This window comes from Lytechinus pictus, chromosome 10 (genome assembly GCF_037042905.1).
Source record: "Lytechinus pictus isolate F3 Inbred chromosome 10, Lp3.0, whole genome shotgun sequence".
NCBI lineage: Eukaryota > Metazoa > Echinodermata > Echinoidea > Temnopleuroida > Toxopneustidae > Lytechinus > Lytechinus pictus.
This window is the reverse complement of record NC_087254.1, coordinates 10,478,226-10,500,714: the sequence shown is the minus strand read 5'-3', so window position 1 is coordinate 10,500,714 and position 22,489 is coordinate 10,478,226. Positions and strand designations below refer to the sequence as shown.

The 22,489-nt window shown below is 36.7% G+C and overlaps 1 protein-coding gene across 2 annotated transcripts in view; it reads right to left on the bottom strand.

Moving 5' to 3' along the window:
* The window catches only part of LOC129270146 (sodium/glucose cotransporter 4-like), a 28,218-nt gene extending 11,486 nt beyond the window's left edge, over positions 1-16,732 (bottom strand). The window contains exons 1-6 of one of the 2 annotated variants that reach the window (XR_010294785.1): positions 16,470-16,730; positions 13,671-13,742; positions 9,216-9,320; positions 5,899-6,063; positions 4,604-4,790; positions 3,165-3,373 (exon numbers count right to left, since the gene is read on the bottom strand). Coding sequence is in view for 1 of the 2 variants with exons in the window: in XM_064105314.1 (XP_063961384.1) it covers positions 3,165-3,373; positions 4,604-4,790; positions 5,899-6,063; positions 9,216-9,320; positions 13,671-13,742; positions 16,470-16,550 (819 nt within the window). In the remaining variant the exon portion in view is untranslated. Of the gene's footprint in view, positions 1-3,164; positions 3,374-4,603; positions 4,791-5,898; positions 6,064-9,215; positions 9,321-13,670; positions 13,743-16,469 lie in introns of both variants that reach the window. The other variant, XM_064105314.1, reaches the window with a different exon arrangement.
* Between the last annotated feature and the right edge of the window lie 5,757 nt (positions 16,733-22,489).

Sequence of the window (22,489 nt, the reverse complement as noted above, 5' to 3'; positions counted from 1 at the left end):
TCCCACTAAACTAGTCATTTCAATGCTATGGGTTCCTATACTCCTGCTGCCGCCATATTAATGAGGAGAATCCCACTAAACTAGTCATTTCAGTGGTATGGGTTTCTATCCCACTGCGACCGCTGCCACCAAGTTAATGAGGGAGAATCTATCAACCAGTCATTTCAATACAATGGGTTTCTATCCCACTGCTGCCACCATGTTAATGAAGGAGAATCCACTAACCAGTCATTTCGATGCAAAAGGTTTTTATCCTACCGCTGCCACCATTTTAATCAAGGAGAATCCACCTACTAATAATTTCAATGCTATTTGTTGTTATCCCACTGCTGCCACCATGCTAATGAAGGAGAATCCACTAACCAGTCATTTCAATGCAATGGGTTTGTATCCCACCGCTGCCACCATGTTAATGAAGGAGAATCCACTAACCAGTCATTTCAATGCAATGGGTTTTTATCCCACCGCTGCACAGTGGGCCAGAAGTGATTGGAAGTGCGCCAAAATTATATTCCGAATTATATTTTTACTTTAACATGTTGATTAAGGGTAATTTTGGGCGTAGAATCGACTGGACATAATTTAAAGCCGATGTGACGTCACCTTGATACCAAATTTGATTGGCTACTTAAAACCTATCTGTGAAAAGACAAATTACGCTAAACAACATGTAGTATACAAACTTTGTGTTATGTGCTACTTTCAGATTGACCAGAGTGAATGTTGGTTTATGCTTCTCACATGCCTAAAAAGTGTGTATGAGATGCCGAAAATAATTTTATGGCATCAAAATGATCATTAATTATATTTATAAAAAAAACCTTTAAAATCTGAAAAATATTAACCGTGCTTTATCTAGCTGTGTTGGCTTGTGTAAAACGCAGGGTATATAACACCACGAATGTATCACTATGAGGAGGGTTTTTGGCTGAAATTATTCTACAAGTAAGTTTTCTATCTGGAAGAGTTGTGGGTATAGCCCTTATTTGCGTTAGCAACCTTTATTTTGTTTACATTATGCCCGGAATTCATGTCATTTTCATGGAATGGGAGGGGAATCGTCCTCGCTGTGCAAAACCGAACGGCAATGTACACCCATACGGTGCGCTATGACGACTGCGCGGTATAAAAAATGACCGTTTTTGAACAGGTTTTTGGGGTGTTGTGTCAAGTAAAATCGGCTCTAATATGAAAACGGGCAAAAACGGGCAGCTAAATTTGGTATCGACTTAAAGCTTAGACTTTGGGAAAAATGATGCTTATAGAATTTAGACGGGAATCCACAGAAATCTAAACTTTTTTAATTTAAATGCAAAAAACATGGATTTTCAGCCTATTTCGAGGAATAATCATCCTATAAACCACCTGAAAGGTGTCTATTATCTACTTTGAACACTTTCATACGAAAAAAGAATATATCAGGATTATGTGGGAGCCATTCCAGATTCCTACATGAAAAACCTCCTGTGAAATGGCCTGTTTTTCAACTAGGTTGTCATCCACGCGACATTTCGCAAAATGTCACATTTTACGATTTGAGGTAGGAAATTAACAACCTTTATGCAAATTTCTGAATGAAATATTTTGCTGAAATATTCTTCAAAGTGTTGTCTTTCAGCTGGGCATGACAAAAATTAAAAATCTGAAATTGCCCAAAATGACTTTTGGCGCACTTTTGTTTCGCCCCGGCCCTCTGTGCGCTGCCACCATTTTAATGAAGGAAAAACCACTAACTAGTCATTTCAAAACAATGGGCTCCTATCTCACTGCTGTCACCATTTTAATTAATTAATTAAGAATTCAATAACTAGTCATTTCAATGCAATAGTTTTCTATCCTGATGCTGCCACCATGTTAATGAAAGATAATCCATACATTATTAATTTCAATGATATATGGCCTCTATCCCACCGCTGTCACCACGTTAATAATAGAGAATCCACTAACTAGTCAATTCAATGCAATGGGTTTCTATCCTACTGTTGCCACCATTTGAATTTGGAGAATCCACTAACTAATCATTGCAATGCTATGGATTCAATCCTACCACTGCCACCATATCAATGAAGGAAGAATCCAGTAAACTAGTTATTTCAATGCAATGGGTTCCTTTCCCACCACTGCCCCTATGATAACAAAGGAGAATCCACTAACTAGTCATTTCAATGGAATGGGTTCTTTCCCACTGCTGCCACTGTGTTAATGAGGGAGATTCCACTAACTAGTCATTTCACTGCAGTGGGTTTCTTTCCACCACTGCCACCATGTTAATGACGGAGAATCCACTAACTAGTCATTTCACTGCAGTGGGTTTCTTTCCCACCGCTGCCACTGTGTCAATGAAGGAGAATCGACTAAACAGTCATTGCACTGCAGTGAGTTTCTCTCCCACCGCTGCCACCATGATAATGACGGAGAATCCACTAACTAATCATTGCAGTGCTATGGATTCAATCCTACCACTGCCACCATATCAATGAAGGAACAAACCAGTAAACTAGTCATTTCAATGCAATGGGTTCCTTTCCCACCACTGCCCCTATGATAACATAGGAGAATCCACTAACTAGTCATTCCACTGCAGTGGGTTTCTTTCCAACCTGCCACTGTGTCAATGAAGGAGATTGACTAAACAGTCATATCACTGCAGTGGTTTCCTATATCACTGCAGTGTTCTATCCCACCGCTGCCACCATGGAGAATTCATCAACTAGACATTTCAATGCTATGAATTCTATCCTACTGCTGCCACCATGAAATCCACTAACAAGCAATTTCCAATTTCAGAGCAATGAGTGACTACCTATCCGACCACATGTCAGTAATAGGGGAATTAGCATGGAAGTTGAAGTGCATGGGCACCCACTGCCATTGCTGTTATCACCATTTTGGTATATACTATTTACCAGAAGAAATGATCATTAGTCGTTCTTAAAGTTGCTCTTAACTTACGAACTAGGCGTTGTGGCGTGCGCCTGTAATCCGAGCTGTGGGGGAAGTTACAAATTGATGCAGGGGTTAGAGGTTTGACCCCTGGTCACGTCTTTCGGATGGGGATGTTAAAGGTCGGTCCCAGACGTATATTATCATATCTGATTGATAAACGTCTGACAAAACTAAAATATGCACACACACACACACGAAAAGCTTTATGAAACACCCACCTGGTCCGTTGCCCAATACCAGAGTGCTACAAAATTCTGACCAAACATGAATCCAGGCCAGGGCGTATCCGAGCCTACGGGGGCCCTCAGCATGTGGAAGAAATCATCCCTCGGCATCCCACAAGAATCGTTGCGATAGAGTGTCTCATTAGGAATAGCTTCTGCATAGAGCGGTTCAAGCATGGCATAGCCTCCAATCTTTTGAAAACCTGAGGGAACAAGTCAAAAGAAGATATCTATGTCACTCGAAAATTGGCCACATCAGAGTCAACAGAAATCGCTTTGATCTTAAAGCATTCATGAACCAAGCTTATTCCAATATATCTATTTGACCTATAAGTTAGTGTGACAAACCATGGCATCTATGAACTTGGAACTTTTGACTACCAAATTGCATTAGTTTATCATCAATCCCGAATGCCTACGTGAACCAAGTTTTTTTTAACTTAATTAATGAAAACAAGGATGAGGTACAACCTGAAATCAGATGCCTCAGGCACACATCTATGGAATAAAACTTCATTATTAAAACAGAAATAGATAATGAATGAAGGTAACACAATATATATCTTATGATGTAGGAAGCTCGAGCTAAAGTCAGGGTAATAATAATAACATCGCACCTTGGAATAGAATATTTCTAGATAGATGGCGCTATTATTATAATTATGTACATTTAAGATTGTCAACATTGTGATTAAGAAACATCATTTTCTCTACTTATATCATCTCTTCATCAATTATCTGTGGTAAATTTGTGGTAAAAAAATCATTATTTTGGTCTGGAAACAAAAGAACTAAATCCATTGCACTAAAGGTCAAACATGTCATGGCTGACCATCTAATAGAAAGCAAATGTCTTGTACGACCCTGTTCATAAAAACCATCTGTCTACACCTACCACTTCCTATATTCCCTTTGGAATTTGGATGGTTTCAAAATGCTGGATAAGGGGCTGTGTCACATCTGGGTGTTTTAGACCTCCGTATGACAAGTAATTTCTATGCTTAATCCCTATTCTTGATAACAAGATTTGCCATTTTATAAATAAGTCCAGGGAGTTCTCACTGATAAGACAAAGTGATTTCTTTGACAGGGCTCGATATTAGCAGTGGCCCGGGGCAACCAAAAATGAGAGTCGGGCCACCAAAATTATGTAAAAGCCCACACTTGGTGGCCCAGTCGGGCTACCAAAGTTTTGATAAATTGTAATGTTTTTTGATAAATTGTAATGTTTTCTATTGTTTTAGGGCCACAAAAAATATGAATTTGATGATTTTGGTGAGCCTATCGGGCCACCAAGAAAAACAGGTAGTGTTGAGCCTTGTCTTTGATATCAGGAAATGAATTCTTAATATGGAGAATACCTACAATAGCATGCACTGGCTAAACCTCCCGGTGTGACAGATCCCATTTATTAAACTGCATGTCGTTCTTACTTGCAATACACAGCCACACGGCCCCGCCGATCATGATACTGGTCTGAAGGGTCTCTGTGTATATGACCGCCACAAGACCACCGGTCACAGTATAGATGGCTGTTATCCCCAGGAGACCAAAGATAGCAGGATAGAGGTCCCATCCTAAGGCTTGCCGGATGAACAAGGCACCGGAAAACAAGTCGACCTGATGACCAAGGACAAGATACGAGCATATTTCACTTGATAAGACATTTCAAAATATAAAAATGTAAGATTATCATTTCAAATATATACCTTTCACAAATCTTAAAGCAATATTAGGATACGTGCCTTTTCATCTATTGCTCCAAGCCTTTAGAACTTCCTCCCTTCTTCGCTGTGTAAAATTGTCAGCATTGAGCATATAAAACATCATGCCTCAAAACTCATTGATTTCCACAAATGTGTATTATAAGTAACTTAATTGATAATCCTACGCCTTTGAATGTTTATAACAGAAATATGGTACAATATAAATACTTTAGATCATCACATACAATCAGGCTATATGCTTTATATTCCATATCTGATACCGCTATCAAAGGACCCAATATTTTTTACAGAACGACGCTGTAACAACTGGGGTGTGAAAAATGACACAATGGTGCCCCTTGAGGGCCATATATTTTCATGTAATCCACATTAAAATCACACCCTAAAAATTGAACATAACACCACAGAGTGTAAAAGTAACACCCAACTGTGTCATAATAACACCAAAAGGAGTTGAACTAACACCAGAAATTCACCATAGTAGTAAAATGACTGGTGTGGTTGTTTATGTAGACCTATCAACACCACAGGTTTAAATGTGTATTCAAAAGTCAAGGAATGGTGGCAGCAGTGGGATAATGAAACCCTTTTATAGAACACTTAGATATATCAAATGTTCAATTTTTTATTAAATGGGCCTATTACTTTGAGACCCCTTAAATGTCAGACAATATCCATGTGTTTGTGAAATGGTTCTATGAATAACACTAAATCCCATCACTTCCTGAGACTTGACATTATTCAATCTAATCTTATCTAATCTTTATATGAATATATACACATTTTTTCTTCTGTTATTTGCTCTGAAGTGCCTTGAGCATCAAATAAAAATGTAAAGTGCACTACATAAATCAGACATGTATGTATGTATTATTATTATTATATGATCTTACCCAATAGATAACCCTAAATCCCATCACTTTCTGAGAAGTGACATCATCTTATCTAATCTTATCTTGTCTGATCTAATCCAATCTATAACCCTAAATTAAATCACTTACCGAGATTTTTGTAAAGATGTAGATGACGAGCGAGAGAATGGCAAGGTACATCCTGATGCGAGTGCTTCTAAACCTCTTCTGGAGATACTCTGGCATTGTATAAACCCCGCTGGCGAGGTACACGGGTAGAAATATCCATCCAAGGAGCTGTAGCATTACCAGCGCCTGAAGAATGATGGGATACCATAACGATGAGAATAATAGGCCGGTTTGCAATCACATTCTCTGCCCATGGGCAGTAAAAGGTCATTCAAGATAAACCATCAAGGTGGTTTTGTTTTTTTGATGATTATCCATATATTGCTTTTAAAATATTATTTTCATCACAAGTGTTCAGAATCATTGGTATTTGACAATAGCCCAAATAACACTAGTCAATGTGCCAACATCAGAGAAGTATACAACAAAGGATTTCCAAATTTGATCACTGGCCAAGTACTTTTCTAGTCACATGGTCTATGCCATGTCTTTCTTTGTAGAATTTGAATACCACATGAAGATATGTCGGGAAGGTCAACCTTAAATGCAACATCTCGATTTGAAAGTGTTTAGTGTTCATCCTAATGAAAATGGGAAAGGTCAAATTTGAGAAAAGTTGATCATGAACTCACTGTGAATCAGCTTATCACATGATGCCATGCCAGATACAAGGGACATGGCCCTCTCCATATTTTGAAATTCATTCCATGGACATTAATACAGCCACATGTAAAGTTTAAAAAAGGACATTTTGTAACCCCCTCTATTTCAAAATCCTGGATCCATGACTGTGTGATGAGAATACTTAAATGATGGAAATAATTCAGAGTAAATAGTTGGACAATATATGGGTAATAATGGTAAGAACAAGCATTTTCTTTACAAGCACCAAAAACCATCACAAAAATGTAATATCTGAGAATCAAATATTTTGTGCTTGCCTGTTTTACTATGCCGCTATATAAGCACTTAATCAAGAGAAAAGATATCCTGTGATTTGTGATATATCAACTAGAGTATCCAACATGTTTTGTAAGTCTACATGGTATGTATACGCATAAATGACATGCCTAAAGCCCCTTTCACAATTGGTGGTGCGACTGCTTACAACTGTTGCAATTCTGTGCAACATATATTGTGACCAAATGATTGTGAAATCCCCTTAAATTGTGACGTGGGGTTCTGCTCTTAATGCGCAGCAATGGCTATGAACAGAATAGAAATTCATCATTGGAGTTTAGTGAACAAAGAAAATAAAACCACCGCAATGGTTCAGCTTCAACAGTTACAAATACAGTTACACTAATACCATAATTGAGTTGCAGTCTTTCTGTATTACAAGTCATTTGGCTAAGTATTCTAATTACTGGATGGGTAGGTGTTTGAGAAATGAATAATAGAACTAAAAAAACACACATAAATGACAGAATTAGAGCTTTGAGAGCACAACAAAATGTTGAAGTCATATTTAGTTTCATTGAAATATAAAGTTTAAAAATATTTAGGATCCTATTAAAGAAATGACAGAATGAGAGCTTTGAGAGCACAACAAAATGTTGAAGTCATATTTAGTTTCATTGAAATATAAAGTTTAAAAATATTTATGATCCTATAAAACAGAGAAGAGCAAAGTTCATGTCAGTGGAGCATTGAAGGAAAATAAATTTGAACAATTGAAAGGTTTTGAATCCATTAATTTATGAGGTACCGTTATTAAAGTTATTACTTTATCACAGCACACAAGAGTATATTGTATTAGCCTCAAGATATGAAATGCATTTATTTAAATACAAAGCTCTATCAGTATGGAACTCTCTGCCATCGGACATAACTTTTACAAAAAGTATGAATTTATTTTTTAAAAGAAAACCTTCAAAAATATATAATTTGTTATAACTCAAAATGTGAATGATGAAAATAAACATTCCACAGTGATGTTGTTCCTAAGTTCTTCTCATATTTTTATTTTCTTGTTCTTTTTGCTGAACTTTTTGAATGCCATCAAACTACTGTCATGTTTAATTCCTTCTGTACGAATTGATATGTGGTGGTGGCTGTCAAACCATCCAGGGTTTTAATGTACAGCAGCCATTTTTCATTTTCAATCATGCAATTTCATCTGTATCATTGTATTTTGATTACCATATTTACACTATTACTATATTTTTATTCCATTCTGTACAAAAAAAAAAGTTACATCAACTGTTGATGTAACTCTTTTTAAACAGAATGGAATAAAATCAAATTGAATTGAATTTATATCTATGGAATTATTTGAAATATGATAATAAACTTAATATGTTTTTCCACATGAAATGTACAAAGTTCAGGAAAACCGAGCTGTATAAGAGAATTGAATAACAGCATATTGTAAACTCTTAACAAAAGGCATCTACAATGTACGTGAAATATTTCATTTCAAGAGATTTATATAATGCTTCAGTGAACTGTATGTATATATCTGCTCTACTGTTTGGGCATGACATTTTCTTACATGGAATGAATAACATGATGCATTACAAGAGAGAGAGAGAGCGAGGGTGTGTCTGTGTGTGAGCATACACGTCTGAGAACGTGTGAGAAACCTTGTAAATATTGTGTGATTCTATTACATGGGTGGGTGCTCTTTATGGAATTGTGTGAAAGAGTAGTTGGGGCTCCAGAAATTTTCATTTGATTTATGCACATATTGATTATTGATATTCATCACAGTTGTTCAGTATATTCCATGGTGTTGGCCATCTTTCTCATTCTGGAGCCCCCTCCCCCCTTCCCTCCCAACAGGAACACACATATATATACACATATGTATGTATTTTAAAGTTAGAAACAATCTAATAGAAATTTTTGAGAGTAGGCTTACTGTTTTTAATTAATGTCTTAATTCACATCTGCACAATTCTTATCTTTTTCAAAACATAGTCCAATAAATGAGTAATTGATATTATTAACATATCCTGTTAATATGTGTTAATGAAATAATTTCAACTTGAAGTCCATAACAATTTCGGCCCACAGATATAAAGATCTCAGGTCTGTAAGATTTTAGTCAACATAATCCTTGAACGTTTTCCTCACCTAGGGGCCGTTTCATAAAGCCATTCGTAAGCTAAGAGTGACTATTGATCGACTGGTGATAGTTTCTTGTAGTGAATTATATTCACCATTGAATGTTCATTGGTGATTATTTTATAGCACATAAGAAAAATTCACCAGTCGTTCTTACAGTCGCTCTTAACTTTAAAACAAACAGCTTTATGAAACACCCACCTGGATTGACTTGTCCACTATTGGTCAATCAATCGATTAACCGTCGATACTAATAAATATATACTTACATTGAGTTCAAAAGCTGCAATGGCTATGCCAGCATAGGCTCCAGATCCCGCAAGACCGATGAAGTGTTCACTGCCAATATTACTAGCAAACAAGGAGGCCCCAACCTACCAGTAAAGGATCATAGAAAAATCCAATCAATTGTATAAATCAGAAATAAATTCTGAACATTTTACATCATCATTATTGCTATCACAGGGAGGTGGGAGATTTATATGCTTTTCACACTGCACTTTTTTTCCTTAACCCCAGATAATTGGTGGGGCTAAAGGGGGGTCTGAGCCCCACCAATTTTCCGGGGTTAAGCTAAGCCCACTTCGTATTCACACTACGTGTTAGCAAAGTGGGCTAGCACGGTAAATAGTACGATACTATCTGGCCCTGCAAAAAAGCAGGGTTAGCCAGCTTATTGTGGTGCTAGCACCACAATTGCGGTGCTAAGAGATGCAGTGTGAAACGAAACTGGGCTATATAAGGAAAAGTGGGGCTAAGCATTAGCCAATCATAGAAGTCAAATCGCACGTTATCGCGCTCTGTATGGTAAAATCATCAATATTCATGAGCTATGTGATAGTCCAGGGTTAAGGCGTTAATCCCGGCTAGCAAATATTATGGGGTTAAGAAAGACATTGTGAATCCAAAAAAAAGATAGTATTGGGTTAAGGATAGACCGGGGTTAAGGATAGTATAGAGTTAAGAAAATACAGTGTGAAAAGCATATATTAGAGACACTGATATTACAAGGTGGATGTAATGTTTATTGACAAAAGAGGGTTGATTTTCACAGCTGGTCAATGGACAGTGAAAATGGTATAAAAACTATCAAAATCAGTAGATACTGTACATGAAAAGAGTGTATATATTTCACAATTCACACTGTTATAAAAACAAAGAATACTTTGAGGCATAATTCATGTTGGGGAAAACATGGCAAATATTTGTTGAGGCTACCCTGACTAAACATCTTAAGGAAGATAGACCTACTTGTTTAGGGTCAATTCTTAAAGTCCATGTACTTGTAAGCATGATAAAATCCACCTTGTAATGGTAGTCCCCCCCCCCCCCAAGATTTTTATACAAACATGTCAGAAATAAGCCACAGAAATTGATTTACAGAACAGGTGGTAAATCTAGTCATGACAGTATATTGAAATATTGAAATTTATCCTTGATTTTAAATTGCCCTTGCCCTTAAAGGGGAATCCAGCCTTGGCCATTAAATGTTGTGTTGGGAAGGAGAAAAATAAATTAAACGGAATGGTGAAAGTTTGAAAGAAATCGGACAAGCAATAAGAAAGTTATAGCTGCTTTGATATTGAGATCACTAATACTATGTAGATTTCAAATTGGCAACTGGGTAAGTAAATTATGACAAGGGGCAAGGACAACTTTCTCATAGGCCATGTACTTTATTATCAGGGATTTGTGGTTTTCTCCTAAGTACCCATTCCCCTGGGGCAGTAATCTAAATATAACCCAGGTAGTATATTGTTTTATGTCCTCATGAAAGAAAAATATAATTTGAAATAAAACTTTTGGGGAAAATGACATTTTAGCCATAATATGTATTGGAGTACATGGAAGAGTAGTCCTTGCCTTACATCACCTTGACATCCCATATGCGGCCAATTTGAAGTCTCCATGGGTATAGTGATTACCAATATTTACAACTTTTAAAAATTCATAACTTTCTTGTTGTTTGTCCAATATTGTTCAAACTTTCACCTATCAACTTCTCTGATTTTTCTTTTCCTTATAAAAACAAGTTTTTATTTGGGTTGGATTCCCCTTTAACTCTTTGTATACCAGTACACACTTGGCCCAATTTCCGCTGTTTAAAAGCTTTATAAAATGTATAGGCCCTTCATGTAACTAGAAATATGTTTGTGTCTTAATTCCCTAATACATTGTCCTGTAGATCACAGACCTTGCTTAATTTATTAGTTCTTGTGGAAATGTAGAAAGGTCTTTGTTACTTCATTGGTTTCGAATGTACACAGGCTCAGAGCGGAGTACGTGCTTTCCAGCCCATTTCAATTTTGACAAGAAATAAAAGGAAGAGCACATAGTTGCAGACATATATTATATATCATGCTTGCCTCAACTGAGCTCTGATTTCTGTGAAAGCCTCAGTCTAGATCGGTTGAACGAAAACTATTTACCTCCACTTATTTTACACTGGATGTCTTCCGTTTATTATCACTCATTGACCGGCTTGGAAACCTCTATTGCACATGTTTTTTATGCACATCCTTGATTTGTTCTATTCAGGACAACCGATGCAATAAAGGAGCATATAAATATATAATAATATATATTTAGGCTTATCATTGTCCTCCTCATAATGGTGACTTTATGCACCAGAGAGGTGTGATGCCTTCACACTGCACACACATAACACTGGATTTCAGACTATATACGCAACAGTGAGCATTCCCTGAGCAATTATTTGAACAATGCAGTGAAACGTTTTATAGGCCCCTACTGTGTGCACAACTGGGAATTTACTGCTAAGTGGGACTCTAAGTCACTTACACTTAAATTTGTGTAAAACAACACCAATTGGTCAGATCCCGGATAGTCATAGAGAGCTGCTTCATTTAAGATTTACAAAGAGGGGAAGCAACACACTTTTTCTTTAAAAAAAAAAAATAATTGGTAATCACAGGGGCGTTTTTTTCACTATTAAAGGGATGCTCCGGGCTGGAAATAGTATGATTTAAACAGATAAAGAAAAATCAGACAAACATAACACTGAAAATTTGATCCAAATTGGACAAGGAATAACAAAGTTACGGTATTTTAAAGATTTGCATTATTCCGGTAAAACCGCTAAAGGCATTCATGAATATTCAATGAGCAAATTGATGATGTCATATCCCCACTCGTTCTTTTGTATTTTATTATATGAAATTAGGTTTATTCAAAAAAAATTTACCATGAACTGAAAAAATTGGATTGTAAACTGATTAACTGTAAGACATTCATTGCTGCAACTTATTTCATTATAAAGGAGATACATTATTCACTCATGTATGAAAAATGAAACAATTATGATTTCATGTAATAACATATAAAGAAAAAGGAAAGTGGGGATTTGACATCGGCACACCTAATTCATGACGTGCATACAACTATTTTCACAAAACATTGCTAAACTTTAAAATTCAATTACTTTGTTATTTGTTATCCAATTTGGATGAAATTTTCAGCATTTTGCTCTGTGAATTTTATTCTATTTATGTAGATAAAAATATTTTCAGACCGGAGTACCCCTTTAATACAACAATGTTGATGGCCCTTTGCCCCCCCCCCTGCCTGATATTGACTGCCTTACTGTATCACTGTAAATTTGGAATGGGCTTAGAACTAAAGTACTATATTCCTTTTTACAATAAAAAAAATGGTCATACATATTTCAAATACTAGATCAACTATTATCTAGTTGGCACTACAAACACAATAATTACGTTATACGGTCAATATCAAAAGACAAAATGAGGTAAATTATCATACAAATGCAATTATTGGTAGTAGTAGTTGTCTACCCAGTGGAGATCGGTTAGCTACAAGGGAAGAGAGTAAACTTATAATCACTGTAACCTAAAACATCCTTCTGCCTAGCCAACTGAGGCACTTGGATTGGAATACTAGTAAAATATAGCAGGAGGCCAATTGAAATGACAAGTATACCAGTAGATATGGATAATGGTTAGGAAAATGGCAAAATCAAATTTATACAACACCTTCATAAAGAAATTAGATACTAAAGGTAGAAAAAATCATGAATTTGAAAATCAATTCAATATAAAGCAAAAGGAAATCTTTAGAATTAAAGGACAAGTCCACTCCAACAAAAAGTTTGATTTGAAAAAAAAGGAGAAAAATCCAACAAGCATAACACTGAAAATTTCATCAAAATCGGATGTAAAATATAAAAAAGTTATGACATTTTAAAGTTTCGCTTAATTTCACAAAATAGTTATATGCACATCCTGGTGGGTTTGCAAATGAGGAGACTGAAGATGTCATCTACTCACTATTTCTTTTGTATTTCATTATATAAAATATGAAACATTCTAATTTCTCCTTATTGTCAAGTTAAACAAAGATTAATTCTTTCCTGAACAGTGGAATTACCATTGTTTAAATACTACTAGTATATGGTTCAGTCAGGTTGATCCTCATTGTCAAATCTGTAAAAATTGAAATACTGTATAATTCAAATAATAAAAAGCAAAAGAAATAGTGAGTGAGGGACATCATCAACCGTCTCATTTGCATGCCACTGAGTTGTGCATATATAACTGTTTTGTGAAAAATAAGCGAAACTTTAAAATGACCTAACTTGTTTATTTTACATCTGATTTTGATGAAATTTTCAGTGTTATGCTAAGTTTGACTTTTCTCTATTGTTTCATTTTTCTGGGGTGAACTTAACCTTTAATTTTACTTACGGGAAGCCAAAGCATAGATCCTCCAGCCAAGAAATACCCTTCTGCAGTGCTCCTGTTGGACCTCCATAGTGACTGATGAACACAAACAACAACAAAAAACAATATAATAAAATCAGGGGCGGATCCAGGACTTTCCAAAAGGGGGGGGGGCACAATTTGCCGAGGAAAATTTGACAAGCAAAAAAAAAAGGTTTTCACCCAAAAATGAAGGAAATTTCATCCACAAAAAAATTTGACAAGCAAAAAAGCTTCCACAAGGGGGGGTATACTTGTGTTTAAACGGCATTTTCACATTACAAATTTTAATTGTGCCTCTCAAAAGGGGGTGCATGGGCCGGCTGTGCCCCCCCCCCCCCTGGATCTGCCAGTGAATAAAATGCTAAATCCTGGATAATAACGTGTTTGAGTTGTCTAAAAAGATTTATAATCATTCATCAGGGGAAGGGAGGTCCAGTGGGAAACAGGCAACCCCCCCCCCCCATGCAGGGGTTTTAAGTTTGGTGGATAAATGCAACTAAAATTATAATGCAAAGAGAAGAATTTAGAAAAAAATCAAAAACAAGGAATTTGTAACGATTGATTTTGGGTGCATCATAATAGAGTATTAAAACTATAGTTCAGGACAAAAACACTGGTAACCAATTATAACACACGGTCACACCTATCAATAATCTTAAATTACAAGATGTATTATGTATAGGCCTACATGTATAGGCCTACATCAATAATCAATCATCTTTTAAAAGCTGATTGAAAATCAGAGTGTGGGTTCTGAACAAAAAAAGAAATTGCTGAACATTGTGAAGATCAGAATGCGGTTTATGAAGAAGAAAAAACGTTTGTTCATGACTGTAATAGGGGTGGAATAAACATAAGGCTATTCAGGTCTTTAAAAGGGCGATATCTCATATCATTCCACATGAACACAACTCTTTTCTAGATAAATATGATACCATTGTATAGAGATTCAAGTGAAAAGTGGATCGATCAAGTTGACCCAAAATGCCAAGTCATCATGTATTCTTTATTTGAAGGGCAATCAAAATGATTCTGGTGCATATTTGGTTACAATTAGGCCTGCAAAAAATCACTGCACTGACCCTGTTAAACTTGCTGGTAGTACTCCAGATGAAACTAAAATTGAGTACGCTTGACATCAATACAAAAATTGACAATATCATTTTAAGACCATAAAAACCCAGAAAATTGGGATTATACTACATGATTTGGAAGAATGGTGTTTAATAAGCCTGAACTCAATAATTTTACAAATTATGAAAAATATTTTCCCCCAAACAGCCCCCCTCCCTGGGAACCCCACCCACCCCCCCCCAAAAAAAAATAGTTATCAGCTTTTATGATTGTGTTAAAAAGTTGAGGCCTTTTGAAATTTAATTGAAGACTTTTTGAAACTATGATTTACGTTTGATTTAAAGAGGGCACGAACTAAACAATATGCTACATTGATGTGTTGTCTGCCATTGCGGCCTGTGCATTATAAATAGCTACATGAAATATACAAGTTGAAATTGTCAATAATACAGAGAATAAATTAGCCAATAATTTTATTTGCATATATTATAAAGAAACTTTGAATTTTGAGAGGGAATTATTTGTTTTGCAACTTGGTGATTCTTCATTCTTGTATGTGAATCATGAACGAAATGGAACAAGTGATGGTCTCAAAAACTAACTGTGTAGAGGTGAAGTTTATAGTGTGAAAATAAATTTCTTGATTTGGATGGCTTCAGAATAACAATTGTCAAATTTCTGGTCAAATTCAGCAAATAAATAATTTGATTTGCATGAGCAAAGTATTACCATGATGGCATGACCAACTGACAATGGAACCTGTCGGGTCATGTTAGTCTTCACAGCAGGTACCTTTTACCAATGTTAAATTTTTACATCTTTGGTTCTTGATTAGGCTAAATGTATGAGACAGAAATAAAACCACTGAGTACATCTGGGTGCATATACAGTGGTGCACTGGTGCTAAAAAGTTAGTGCACCTTTCCAGAAAGAAATAAACATATTTCAAGTGTTCAAGTTCTGCCATATTTTAGATATTTGATTGCAAAGTCAGGTGATAAAATATTACATTCAATAAAGTTTGTTTCTCTGGGCTTGCCGAACACTGTAGTGTTGTCTAGATTCAACACTCTGCATGAAATGGTGCATTTTTCTGTGGGGTTCACTAACTTTATCGCACCACTGTGTTCATATTGCTTAGTGATGCAACAATCCATGCATTTAAAAAATAAGTATAGTTTGTCTGTGCATTTAACTTCAAGTGGTTAGGCCCAATCACATGTTATGGTTTTTACAATTATTTATGATTAGACAGAGGGCCTATTTTACAGCAAATAAAAATATATACCTCATGATCATCAATATAAAATTAGGTAGGCCTATCTATATAAAACAATCACTACATGCATAATTTTTCCAGTTTTATAGACTCATTGTTAGTAGAGAAACTTGTTCAGTTGTTATACTCAGGCCTTCCCGGCCCTGCCCCCCCCCCCCCCACCCCCAGAAAAAAAACCATCATACTGAGTAAAAAATGCTTTCCAAATCACAACTTCCCATACATTTATAGATGTACATGCATGATGTATACATGAATATAGGCATAGTCGCCTCTATAGCCCGGTCCGGTCCTACCTAGGCTAGGCATATTATAACATATGGTATATAACCTTTGATATCACCGATTGTTTGAAATATTTTTTGGTTCGTAAAACAAACTTTTTTACCATTACAAACTTTCGACTCTCGTCGAATAATTATACTCACCGCTATACCAATGGTTAAAATTGCGAAGAAATAAAGGACGAGGACTACGACGTCCCATGGTAAAAGTCCTGATTGCTCCATGGTAGTTATTTCGTAAAATAAATATTGGCCTGCATGCTCACTCTCACTAAACTGACTGCTGGCAGCTGGCCCGATTCAGGCGCGGGCGCAGTGCTGACTGCGACCGACATCATGTGCACAAATCTTTACTCCCAAAACGATACTTTTTCGTCCTTGAGCTCGCCGATCGTCTGTTCGTCTGCTACGAGGGGGTGTGGCTGTGGCGTAGCGGTACGTGCCCGGGGGTACGTGCATGGTGGTGGTATAGTGGTGGAGTGACTTGGCATGGTGGATGCGGGGGGGGGGGGGAGGAGGGGAGTATTCCAGACATGGCTGTCGATCGGTGTTCATGGCACTTCATGGTGCGGGGGGGGGGGAGGGGGCCGGGATGACTGACAAGTACCAGTGGCGTACTTGGCATATTACGTCAGGGGGGGGGGGGGGGCAAGCGACAAGTAAGGATGAGCACGGTGGGGGGGGGGTAGTAGGCATGGACGTATAGGCACAATTATTTCAAGGGGGGCTAAATCATTGCCCGAATATCAACTTTATAGTTTTTAATTTTCGAGCGAACAATTTTTCAATTATTATTTAGCCTTTTTACATGATGTGAAAGTGCAGAAATTATACATTCGGTCATAAAATTACCAATACACGAGGATATTTGGACGCATCACAGTCCTTGTTGCCCTGCATTTTACAGCCCACCCCCCCCCCCCCCACCCATACACGTTTGGATGTGTAGGTCAATTTTCAATTTCAATTTATTTTATTTCATTTTCAACAGAACAAAGTAATGTGTCGAAATAATTACAATGAACTTATACAGACAAAATAAATTGAGGCATGTACAAATAAATTATATTTATCTATAAGTAAAAGTAAAACAAAACAGAGTATTACATATAAGCAAAATATCATAAACAGTATAAAATAAAATTCTGAAAAAATGGAGGAATCTACTAAAAAGCAGTGCTTGTATTGTATGGACCCCTCTAAATAATTATTTTAGATTAATAAAGTGCAGCACTGAAGGTGGGAAATGTTACCCAGGTGTGCCTAATAAAACAATTGGGATCTTGCTACTACTGATATTTGCTATCGGGCGATCGCACTTTATTGTCCAAATGAATTCTTTTTTGGTATATCATTCCAGAAATGAAATGTATTGGATCGTGATCGATATATTTTTATCCGGGATTTCTATTCAAGTGGTAATTGCAATGTTTATATTAAAATACTTCTTTTATTCCTCTTTGAAGGTGTTACATTATGTTCCCAATTCTGCTCATTTGGAGACGTTATAAAAGAGGTATTTGACATTGAAATCAGTTATAGTCATGTATTGATTTGCCTTTGTTTTATTTCCATTTACACAGTAAAAACAAAAATAAATGCATCCATTCACTCATAAAAAATAAATATGAACATGAAAATATATGCGACAGTAACATGATATATCACTAGATATGGGGAAAATCACTCACTCACTGGCAGGAATGTCAGAAGGTTGAGGAAATTGAAATTGGAAAAAGATAGGCGGATGAATTAGGGATCGGGTACATAGGATAGAAAGGGGGTGGTAATAACCAGAGGAATGTGTAAGCCCCTGCTTACACATTCCTCTGGTTATATGGATATAATTCCTGAAACTTAGACATAGCTAGGCCTTTTCCAGTGGGGGGGGGGGATGTGGAGGACCTTGATTACCGACAGATATCAGCAACGATTACTGACGACCGACGACCAAAACTCATTTATATCCAACCAAGGATTTTCAAGTGGGACATTTTTGTTTACAAAAATTTTCACAAGCCCCACCCCCAAAAAAGTCTTTACTTTCACTGACACGTGCCTAACAATTTACACTAAAATAATATTAAAATAATAATTGCGAGCGCGAAGCGCGAGCTGATTTTTTTTTTGAAAATCTAAACCTAAAACGATAAATTTTGTGCACTTAATTATAAATAGGATGGGTATCTTCCTTAATAAATTATGCGAGCGCAAAGCTCGAGCTAAAAATTTTGATATTTCTAACAGGACCCTATATAGACATTCTAAGCAGTTTTACAGGATGGATATCTAAACGGTCGTGCGGGCGCGAAGCGCGAGCTGAAAATTTGAGATATTCCCCCCTGAAAACTTGACATTCTAAGCACCTTTTTTTTCTAACTATGAACAACATGGTAGTTAAAAACAATTAATTGGTGTGAGCGCGAAGCGCGAGCTGAAAATTTTTGATATTTCGGACTGAAAACTTTACATCCCTTCATTTAATTATGAACAAGATGGAATTTTATGCGAGTGCGAAGCTCGAGCTGAAATTTTTGATATTCTAAGCAATATCTGTAACCGTGAACAAATTGGTTTCTATGATATATTGTTGATATTTTTTTATATTTTGACCTGAAAACCGGACATTCTAAGCACTTAATTTAACTATGAAGAGGATGGTTATACCTAAACAGTTACATGAGAGCACGAAGCGCGAGCTGAAATATTTAAAATTCCGGCCTAAGAACTGGATATTATAAGCACTTTTTGTAACTGTGAACAAATTGCTTTCTAACTAATCAATTGACGCGAGCACGAAGTGCGAGCTGAAAATGTTTGATATTTCAACCTGAAAACTAGACATTTATCTAAGGTATCCAACTAAAAAATTGATACGAGCGCGTAGCGCGAGCGAATTTTTTATTGTTATAATTATATTACCTAAAAGTTGTTATCTACATTTTTCCTGTCCCTGGTCAGCCCAGTCCGTCCTCACTATCGGTACAGAGAGCTCTAAAAGTCGCATTGCGTAAAAATCACAATTTACCGATAAAAGTGTACAGTTTAATTGACATTTACCGACAAAGATGGTGGAAGTAAAAAACCGAATCAGTTGGAACAGCCCCGTGTGCCCGACAATTATCATTTTTTCCGACAGTCTGCAGTCGAGTTTTTGTTTTCCCTTTCTCTTAAACTCTTTCTTCTTTTGCCCCTTCCCCTTTTTTTCTTTCTCTCCTTTTTCCTTCTTTTCTTTCCCTTTTTTCGCTTCCTTTTTTTTGCTTGTGACTCGTCAGGGGGGGGGGGGCAGTCTACCCCCTCTGCCCCCCCTTAGGTACGCTAGTGACTAGTACTACTAGTATTGTTCGATCTCTGTGAATGATTTTTTTTTTTTCTTTTTTTTTCGGGGTGGGGGTACGTGGGCCAGACATAATGGCGTTCAAGAGCAAAATTAATTTTTTTTCAAATCAGTGAGTGAGCAAAGCAAGTGAGCATAAATTTAGATTCTTTGAATAAAAAGTATGATTTTGTGTTATAGATTATGACATGATTAAAATCATATTTTACACTCCCCCGATTTTTAATTTTTTTTCTCCGGCCGTGAAACTTTTTTTGAGGTTTAGCTAGCTAGGGTCCCGGCCCGAGGCGCCGATCCTGGGGGGGGGGGGCACTAATGAAAATATTGGGGTGACAAGCTAGCATATCGTTTTGCCCTAATAATTCCGTAAGTGCAAAAATAAAATTAAATTGTAATGTTAACACAGAAATCAGCAACATTAACCGAGCACAATATAAAATTTAGATTTATTACATCTATAGATCTAGTACAGTACAAAATCATGAGTCTGCGCGGGAAATGATTCCATCTATCATTGCAAGTTTTGTTAAGGTATAAGCCCTACATTTACGCAGGAATCTCATCATATAGGCCTAGAATACTTTTCTGCACTAGCGTACCTACGGGGGGGGCAGAGGGGGCAGACTGCCCCCTGACGAGTCACAACCCATGCAAGGGACATATCCCTGCCTCCCCTGACGAGTCTTGAAGACCTTTTTTTTTTTTTGCTTGTCAAATTTTTTTCTGGTACGAAATCCTTTATTTGTGGTTGAAGACCCTTTTTTTTTTTTTTTTTTTTATTTGCCCCCCCCCTGTGGAAAAAAAATAATGGCAAGCCCCTCTTTTCATAGGTTCATATGTAGATCAAGGTGAGTTATGTATCTCTCTAAATTAATTCTAACAAACTACTTTTAAAAAAACTTTACCTTGACAGTTGATAAAAAATTTCGGCTCGAGATTTGCGCTCGCATCAATAAAGTCCTTAAAATTTCCAGTTTTCAGGCCTTAATATCAACAAATTTCACGCTCTCATTAGGCTTATAAAAAATGATTGGATTAGATCAAAATAACACTAATCATATCAGCTCGCGCCTCGTGCTCATACCATTAATTCATTGGGATCCATTTCCACTTCACAATTTCCCTACATCACACGTGCTTGAAATATTGCATAAATTGACCCTTCTTCAGATCCAGATCAGAATAATTATAATTTTTTTCAGCTAGCGCTTCGCGCTCGCATTAATGACTTTCATGATAAAAGAAATGTATTTAGAATGCCCAGAATCCAGGTATTAATGTAGGAAGATACCAAATTACCCACCCTTTTCATGATTTCCAAAACATTATTGGAGTGTCCCATGTTTAGGTCTAACTGTCAATTTCCCCCCGCTAAGTTGCGCTTCGTGATTGCATCAATTATTTAGTTATATAGCTATCTTGTTCATGATTTTTAAAAAAATGCCAAGAATTTCCAGTTTTTAGGTCGGAATGACAAAAATTTTCTGCTCGCGCTCGCATTATTTGATTGTTGAATCATGTTTTATCTTCATGGGTCCAGAAACGTGTGTGTGTGTGTGTGAGTTTTATTGTTTTGTGCGATCAAGCGCCTTTATTAATTTTGTAATGTTGATTTATGACTCATGATTTTGCCCCCCGCCATCTGAAAAATGGATTGAGGCCCCTGCCCCCGGCCAAGCCTCTACGCAAGTGGGAAGCCCGGGTGGGAAGGGGGTGTATAGCAGTTGAGACCAAATAGTGTATAATGTTTATTTCTACTTTATTTCTGTTTATTTCTACAACAAGTCTATAGGTACTGCATAAGGACTAGGTGAATAATTAATGTGAGCTCGAAGCGCGACCTGATTTTTTTTTAATTGACGTAATTATAATTTGCCATTTTGGGGATTCTTATCAGTTTTAATTGTTATTTCCCTTGTCTACCCTCTTAGATAGATTCATTAGCGACCATCCGATTTCCTATATTGTATTACTGAACATTTTTTTACTAAGTGCCCATTCTTAGCTCCTTATTTTTATGATTAAAGCCAACTTCTGCAGTATGTCCCTTTAAGTCCCATATATGCCCCTATCTACATTGATAAATAATAATACTTATTAATTATATGGCGCTTTTCCCATAAGGCCAAAATGGCCAAAATTGCTTACAATGGAAATACTTGAAATAAACCATGAAGCTATTATAGCGCCGTGAATAAATTATATAATGCTAAAAAAAACTATATATGAAACTACAAACTACGAGAGAGAAACGCCCCTAATTTTCTTTTCTTGTTTGTTACAGGGCAATTCAATTAAGCACACGTATACTATTTTTTAATTCTACATGGGCAGTATACGTGGAACCGGGGGTCAGGGGGCATGGGCACTTGCCCCTAAAAATCCCATATGCAGGGATTTTTTTTAAAAGTGAATGTGCCTATTGCGAAATAAATCTTTTTAAATCATTTTCGTTCCTGAAGTTGTTATGAAATACCGGTATTTCCTTCTTTTTACATCGTGTACATTGGGCCTATTAAGTGTCCGTTTAGTGTCCGCCCTATACTCCCAAACGAAATACGTTCCGCTCTGCCCATATCCCACATGCTCCTACATTACAACAAAATAATATGCTGACTCATTTAGAGTGGGGCATGATTTTTTTTTTTTTTAAGATAGTGCCCCGATAGTACCCGTTTCAAAAGGGGAAGTGTCCCGAAGTGTCCCCATTTCCCCCAAAGTCCTCCCAGCCCTCCCACTTTCAACATCGCCTTTCCGCCCCAGGCCCAGTATGGTGAGCGTTTCAGGAGCAAGCCTTGGGAAATTCCCTAAAACCGTAAACTGAATA